General features: G+C 34.7%; 1 protein-coding gene across 1 annotated transcript; it reads left to right on the forward strand.

The window, feature by feature from the left end:
- The first annotated feature begins 915 nt into the window (after positions 1–915).
- Positions 916–3072, forward strand: LOC147850437 (uncharacterized). Its single transcript, XM_087336540.1, has 2 exons — positions 916–983; positions 1537–3072. Exon 2 carries the CDS (start codon positions 1614–1616, stop codon positions 2967–2969), a length of 1356 nt encoding a protein of 451 aa, XP_087192666.1. The 5' UTR covers positions 916–983; positions 1537–1613; the 3' UTR covers positions 2970–3072.
- The last annotated feature ends 5992 nt before the right edge of the window (positions 3073–9064 follow it).

The raw sequence follows: 9064 nt of genomic DNA on the forward strand, positions 1-9064 counted from the left end.
GTCACCAAAAGACAATAACTGCCCCTTCGGATTTGAAATAAGCAATATCATCTTCTAGATTGAAAAAATGTTGGTCTTTATCCAAATAAGCATAAAAGTTAGAAACTTGATGAGGAATGTAACATCCAACTACAAAAGTTGGCAAATCAGTTGGGGTTTCTATTTCGAGCCATATGCAACATTTATGTTCATCATTTTTTATGATGAACACATACTTCTCTATTTCCTTCTTAATAAAACATACCACCCCTCATTGTCCTCTTAGTTGTCTTCGATTTTTCAATCATATCAAAGAGTGTACATTATAATTTCTAAATCTTGAATCCTTTGAGTATCATGCTTCCATGCATAGATTGACATATTCGCATTCGTGGGCATTCCCATTCGAATGCAAACGAATACGAATAAGAATGGGAAGTCAAGTATTCGTGTTTTTTTTTTTTTGAGAAAAAGTGTATTCAAAGAGTAGTGAACAAAGAACGGTCTACAGGGATCAGAGAATAGCTAAAACAACGAACAACGAACGACGAACAGCCTACAACGAGTAGTGAATCGTGATAAGTACCTTGAAGGCAGAAAATTAGGGTTCGGCTATGTCCTTGTCTCTTCTATGTGATGCCTAATTCTCACCTCCTCTTGCATCTTGTTCCCTAAAAATTAGGGTTTGGCTGAAATTGATGTTGATGTCACTTTGAAATCAGTAAGTCTCTCTTCTCGATTCTCATCTATTTCTTCTTTATTCAAGCTTTTGTTCAGAAATTATGTTTGATGATTGAGATTACGTTTCCCTTGTATCTCATGTTGAATTTTTTTTATGTTACATCAGATTAATCTCTCCCAAAACCAGTGGAAGGTAATTAGCTTATTAACAGTGTGAAATTTCTGTTGATTATTGACACTTCCAGAGGTTAATTTACTAAAATGGTGAAGCAAAAGGCCTTTGAATGGGATCATGTGACCATTGTGCGAAAACATTGCCCGTTGTTCAATGCAAACATTGCCAACATGTATTTGTTGGTGGTCCCTTCCGAATTAGAGCTCACCTATTGGGCACGAAAGGTTTCGGTGTTGACAAATGCCGTCGAATTGATGTTATCAAAAAAGTTGAAGTACAAAAAATGATATCTAATACTAGTTATGCAAATGTTGATGTCGATGGGGGATCATCAATGAAATGCAATGCTGAAAAAAGTAGTGCAAATGTTGATGTTGTGGAGTCAGCATCTATCAATGAAATGCTTTCATCATCTTTTGTCAATGCATCAACAAATAAAAAGATGAAAGTAGACAATGGTGAACCCTTGAAAGTGTCATGGCGAAAACAACTTGATAAAAATGCTGATGAAGCTATTAGGAGGTTTTTTTTTGTAGAGGATGTACCAGATGTAAAAGCGGGAAGTGCATATTTTCATGACCTAATAAAAGCCGTAGCACTTGCTGGGCCTTCTTATAAGCCACCATCTCCTAATCAATTACATAGAAGGCACTTGAATGAAGAGGTGAATTATGTTAAAAATGAGATTATCTGAATTAGAGAAAAATGGAACATTGTTGGATGTACGATTGTAAGTGATGGTTGGTCAGATACAAAGTATAGACCTATAATTAATGTCATGGCTACTTCGGCATATGGCACTGTGTTTCTGAAATCAGTTGACACTAGTGGAGAATGTAAATCAGGAGAGTATATTTTTAAGATTTTGAAAGAGGTTATTCTTGATATTGGCCCATCAAATGTTGTGCAAGTTTGTATGGACAATGCAACAAATTGTGTGGCAGCTGGGAGGATGATAGAAAAAGAGTGGCCCATGATCTTTTTTACTAGATGCACATGTCACTGCCTTGATTTGTTGTTTGAAGATATTGGAAAATGTGCTTGGGTTCATGATGTTATGAAATTAGCTACAAAGCTAATCGTCTTTATCACACGAAAACAACATTCTTTGGCAATGTTTCGTAAGTTTAGTGAGAAAGAATTGTTAAAGCCTTCCACTACTAGGTTTGCCTATAGTTTTATCATGCTTTCAAACTTATTGGATGATGGAGTCAAAGGGGGATTAAGAAGAATGGTGGTTAGTGAACAATGGTGTCAATGGAAAGGATCGAAAACACAACAAGGAGAAGAAATAGTTTCAATTGTACTTGATGCTTCCTTTTGGGCAAATATGAAGAAGATAGTAAAGATATGCAAGCCAATCCTAAAAGTTCTTAGATTGGCGGATAGAGAAGGAGCAACCATGGGTTTAATTTATGAATGTACTCAACATATGATAGAAGAAATAAACCACATTGAAGATGTAGATCATATAATGCTTGATGAAATTAAAGAAATATGTATGCAAAGATGGACAATGTTACAATCACCATTGCATGCAACCGGCTTTATTTTGCATCCAATTTGGAGAGAAAAAATTCAAGAGATTGATGATAAGGTCAATACAAGTTGGATGGAAACTATTATGCGTTATACTAATGGTGATATAAATCTATGTAGTGTTTTATTGAATGAATTCTTTGCTTATAGAACTCAAGAAAAAAGTACATTTCAAATTCCTATGGCAAATGATCCAACTATGATGCATAATGCAATTAAGTGGTGGGAAACATTTGGAGCATGTACTCCAAACTTAAAAAGACTTGCAATTCGTGTGCTTTCTCAAGGTTCATGTGCATCTTCTTGTGAAAGAAATTGGAGCACATTCTCATCGATACATACAAAAAAAAGAAATAGATTGACCCATGCTCATGTTCAGAAATTGGTTTATATACATACAAATCATAATCTCATTAGAAGAATAAGGGAAACAGGATTATGCCTCACTGAAGTAACATTGGATATGATCAACAAAGAAGATGATGACGAGAGGCTTTTGAGAATGCAAAACCAAGCTATTAATGAAAATGACGAAGTCGATGAGGATATTATTGATGAGCTTGAAGATATGGATGATGAATATGATAGTGCGTAGAGGCTTTTGAGAATGCAAAACCAAGCTATTGATGGAAACAATGAAGTCCATGAGGAAATTATTGATGAGCTTGAAGATATGGATGATGAATATGATAGACTATAGTGCATAGGCTCTTAAATTTAAAAGTGTTAATTAGAATTTAGAACTTAGAATTTAGAAATTAGAATCTAATGGTTTATAAACTCTTTAGTTAACTTTTCTTATGCCCATGTGATTTTAAATGCCTTTTGTATTTCTATTAATGAGTGATTGTTTTTTTTTAGTGAATTAATTCATTTTTATTATGTAAATTTATTTAAAAAAACAAATGGTTTTCTAATATTCTTGGGGCCATTTTCTATTCTCGAATATTGAGAATATGGAGAATGGAGAATATGGCGAATATGACGCATGTGTCAATTTATGCTTCCATGTTTCAACAAGAATTATGATATTTGAGTTATTGGCGAACTCCTCTATGGCAAATACTGCATTCCATAGGTATCCATTGCAATTTCAAAAGCATAGTCGTAGAAAACGTGGATTAGTCCCATAGGTCACGTGTCCCTATTTGCAATTCCTAGAGAGAGAGAGAGAGTGCGTGAGGTTGATTCATGGTGTCGGCGAAAGTAGAAGGATTTCCTTGACTCGAGCCTATTAAGCGTCCTCAATTCAAGCCTAAGATTTCCTTGACTCGAGCCTAGGTTTCCTCACCTCAAATTTAAAGCTTTCCTCAACTCGAGTCTTACCCCGACTTGAATCAAATATTTGAACTTGACAATGCTATTTCACAAAAAGGAGATAATTACTACTAGCAACCAATGAAAGCGGTTTAAAAGTCTTCTCGCACAACATCACGCCCTCCCTACTTCAGGTTCCCTTGCATGGTCCTATTTGAGAAGCACATGCATTCATGACAACGATGACTAAATACATGCAAAAATAAAACTCATGTATGGCCAAAAACATGTTATCCCCATTGAGCAATCAATCAAATCATGGGCAACTATAACATGAACAAAAGAGTTGGTAGGGGGAACTCCTTCCAAAAGAATTAGACAACTCAAAAAACGACATGAAGACATTGAGATCATAGTTACATGAAGAATAAGGAGTGGTTTGATCATGAACACCAACATATAAAGAAACATTTCCCACAAATAACCTATTTCTTCAACTCCATGCAAGACCTTGTTCATCATGTGAAGAATTGTCAAACCTAGCCATCATGGAAATGACCATCCTATGAAGAATTGTATTGTACAAACATTGCATGATGAACTAATATGCCAAGCTATCAAGTGAGGAACCGTTCCCATCATGTGTAGAACATCCCAAAGCATCATTGAAGGCTACCATCATGGCAACCATTGTTGTCAAGACCTACGATTATAATGAGGAAATGCACTATTGCGACAACGTGCACCTTTAAAATCCTTTCTCCAACCTTTATCCTACCCCTATTCTTTCATGATTTTCGCAAACAATAAAAAATTGAATTGAGCTTTTATAATCTTGGCTTCCATGCACATATATTAATCCATGATCAAGAATCTTTGTTTCAATTCAACCCACAAGTATTTATGGCTCCCCGAGGATAATTGAGTGAGATCCTAAGTGTCAAACAAAGAAGTTTTGATCCATCTCCATGTCCACGATCTTCACCATCACTTTTGGCTCGATTGATTTAGAATTACTTATTTAAATATGATTGAGTCACATCTTACTTGATTGAGTTGTTCTTAATTTTATTGAGTCAAGTTTGACTTGATTGAGTCACTTCTGAGTCCTAATTTGATTGAGTCACGTTTGTTTCGATGCATTAAGTCTAACTTGATTGAGTCATGACTAATTATACTTACTCAATTGAGTCATTTCTACCTCGACCGAGTCACAGATGATTAGGTTACTCAATTGAGTCACATGTGTTGATTTTCAATGCAATTAATGCTCTTAAAGTAGATTAAGGAATAAAAATATTCCTTAAAGATTTTAGTTAAGATAGGTAGACTTGTAATTAAAAGTTAAATGGCCTATTAAACAGAAATAAACAAAAATAAGCCAGAAAAATGAGTCGAAGTGTACATATTGGGACTCGGCTTCTCATGCTATTGACAATACATTTTGGCTACTAGATCCATAGAATTGGTGATATGTTTTGCAAGAACTTAAGTTTGATCATTTGGGGTATAGATTAACCAATCCACAATGTTGCTTTTAATGCACAAGCTTGGAGTCCAAAATATACCCAACTTCAAAATTTGGGCCATCAACAAGTTGATTTAGAGATGGGGAAATGCATGTGGATGGATCCAAAATGTAACGTCATTTATTTGATTGGAGATCACAAACAAACCAAGACATTGATAATCTAGCTTGTCACACGACCTAATGGTTTTTACATTATGTTGTAATAGTTCTACATGATTCGTAACTTGAAACTTAGGTTCCTCGAGTTGAGACAATGAAAATTTGCGCTCTTCTTATGTATTTCTTGAGCCTTAATGCAAATGGTGGGAAAGTTGAATTCAAATTTGTTGGAGTTGAGGTAGATGAACTCAAGAGTGAGATTCTTTTAGATTTCTAGATGTTTAAGCATTCTACAATGAGGATGATAACCAATATTTACGAAAAGTAGAGTATATCCTTCTAAAAAACGAACTAAAATATTGTACATCTACAAATGCAACATGTCAATCCAATCATCATGTTGGTAATTGATAAAACAATGCAGATAGAGTTCTAACGTCTAATTTGTACACTAAATTTGAATCACATTGAGGATGATAACTCAAGGAGAAATTACAAGAAATTATGAGGATCTCTAGGAGAAACAAGTGTTTCCAAAATATCAAGATGAATTGTGGCCTATGATCACTAATTATATCATCAAGAAGGTCGTGATGTCTATATACTTCTCGCATAACCAGATCTAATATCATTTGACTGTTGATGGTCTTCATGTATTGAAGAAAATTTGTTGCCTTACTAATTGATCCGCCACATTGAGAATGATATTGAAATGCTTGGAGATCTAGAATCAAATTTTCCAAAGAGATGGATTCATGAGGACCATCAAGAACTAGGAATGGTTGCAACAACCCATGTGATCTATGTTGAGGAACCTTTATTTGAGAACATATCACAACTAGACATATGTTCGTTCAGGGAAGTTTCAGACCTACGAAAAGTTGTTCTAGAAAATGTTATTTAACTAACCTAGAACCAAGATCTATGGGGTCATGACAACTATACTATTGTTAGAGGGTTAGGTAAGAGTTGGAGTCAATCAACTCCTAAGCTTACTAGCATATATTAACAAACAAATAAAACAAACTCTAAACCTAATCCCTAAATGCAAATGCACAAATTAATCTTACTTAATCATCCTTAATTAGTTAACGTCATTTATAAGGAAGGATACAAGAAAGGAAGAGACAAGCACGATCACTAACATTAGAGAGTCATCTCCGAGTTACGAGAGGCTTAAGCTCTAGCACAAGTTCTCTAAAATGATAAGTTGAAGGTTCCAAGACCTAAGCAAATTGATTTTATAATGCCCTTTGGCATTTTTAACTTTGAGCTATGAGTCTCTCTATTCTCTCATCTTTGCCTTCATTCATTTGTCTCTTTCCTTATTGCTACACTTGTTCCTTCATTTTTTATCAATGTGTTGATGTATGGGATTTAGTTCGCACTCCTCAACAAAATAGTGAAGCTTCGGCCACGAACTACTTTGAGTTACCAACTCTATATTCTTGTAAACTCCAATATGTCCTGACATTGGAGTATCATAGCAACCATTATAGAAGATTGTTTTGAAAACATGGTTCATCATGCCATCTTATTATAATACACAAGGAGCTTTTTGGACCACAAGAAAGAAGAACATTTTAGAAGAATATGATCAAATATATCTTGGGAAAAAACATACGTACATATTTTAGCATGGATGGAATCGAGAAAACACAACTTTGTAGGTACTACAGAGACATTGACTACCATAAGTTCTAGGTGATCAGAGCATAAGAGGATGAATGGAGCAAAAGTAAAGGCTTGCTTCAAGATTCAAATGCCTTAGTTGCCCTTGAAGCCTAGTAAATAGTTGTCTCTTCTATGTTAGATGTGTAAGGGGTACAAGTACAAAACTTGTGATACAAAATTTGTGAATCCCAAAAAGTATTGCTAACTTTGAACAAAACATGGTGTTTGCCAACCTAAAAAGTTTGAACCTTCGTTGGGTCCATAGAGATACCCTCTTGTGAGATTACATAGCCGAGAAACTCCACTTGGTCATGATTGAAGATCTACTTTTCAAGTTTAGCATAAAGATCATATTCTCGCAATTGTTGGAGAACTTGTTAAACATGGACATCATACTCCACTTGAGTCTTTGAATAGATTTGGATATCATCTAAAATAACCATGGTGAATATGACCAAGAAGTCCTAAAAATGTCCATTTCCATATATTGAAAATTTGTTGGTTCATTGAGACCAAAAGACATAACTCTAATGCTCAAAATGTTCGTATCAAGTGAAAAAATGATTCTTTATTCATCTCCTAGGTGAATTTGCAGAAGGTTGCTTGCATTATGAAGATCTAGCTTCATGAAGTATTTCGCTCCAGAAAACATTCTAAAAAGCTACAAATGAGTGGTAGAGCATATATTTTACAAATTGTGACCTTGTTGAATAGTTTTCAACTGGTTTTTCAAATGTTAGGTCAATCCATTCAACAAGTTCTCATCCATATATTTTTGAAGAACCTCAAGTTCGGATGGTGACAAATTATAGATTTGGGCCCATGGTGGATCTTTCCCCTTATCCAGATCAATAGAATAGTCATAAGGTCAATGGTCCAAAAGGTTACTAGTATTCACCTTATCAAAGATATCTACAAACTCTTGATGTTGATTTGTTAATGAGATGTCTGTCTTCCATGAGCTAGGAGACTGAAGTTGTTGAAACTACAAATATGCACATTTCCTCTCTTCAACCTTCCTTTTATAATGTTTGTCACAAAATAGTTGAAATTTAATAAAATCCCATATATCTTGGAACTCTTTGAAAACTCTCTTTTTCTAGTCAATCACAAGACTCTTTTGAAGAACAACTAAATGTTCAGGACCGATAATTATGTTGAAACAAATTAAACATGCTAAATCCCCAAGAACCACATCAATAGGGTCATAATAATATTCGAGTATGTCCTTTGTTGCAATAGGATGCCCATTGATGACTACTATAGATGTTGTACAAGGAAGTTTATTCAAGGAAATATGTTGCAGTTAGGAAATCTCTTGATCTGCAAAACATGAATGGACTCCTTAATCAAAGATAACCTTTGGGTTATACCTAGATGTATTGAGCTTGACTCATGCCCAAAAAAATATGTTGTCACAATTGGATCAATACGAAGGACAATCTATATGCAATTGCATTGTCAAATCAAACGACTCTAATTTCATATAAAGTTGCACATTTAACACCATTATCTAGTTGGACAGGGGCTTAGAACCAATCACATGGCACATACTACTACCTTGATGAAATGTTGCCTTAATTTCCATTGGATTGAGGCACTTTATGAGAATAGTTTTTGTTTATAAGTTCACAAGAAGGGTTATCACTCATGTATGTGTTTACTATGACCTTGAAAGAAATATTTGTTGGTGCTAACTATCAGATCATGTGGCTCAACTAATCACCTTGATAAGAGATCTAGGGTATTCATGAAATGTCCAATAGCTCTTTGACATAAATTTGCATTTCGCATTGAAAGTAATTCATCATCACCTCCTAATCCCATAGGACATCACATGCAAGAAAGCAAACATTTGCAACATAAGCTAAAGTTTGACCATTTTCTTGGCTCTATTCATGGATCTTGTTGATCTATGTTTTCTCGAAACTTATTAATAAAGCTATTAAAGTTCTCCAATAATGGTGACCTATACTCTAGAAATGGTTCAAACCATGTGAGGTGCATCTGAAGCCTATCGTCATAGAGACAACAATGCTCTTGGTTGGTATTCAATTATATATTCTATTCATGGATCTTGTTGATCTATGTTTTCTCGAAACTTATTAATAAAGCTATTAAAGTTCTCC

Source organism: Azolla caroliniana, unplaced genomic scaffold (genome assembly GCF_043228905.1).
Source record: "Azolla caroliniana isolate FFs.n. ecotype wild unplaced genomic scaffold, voAzoCaro1.0.p SCAF_21, whole genome shotgun sequence".
NCBI classification, from domain to species: Eukaryota; Viridiplantae; Streptophyta; class Polypodiopsida; order Salviniales; family Salviniaceae; genus Azolla; species Azolla caroliniana.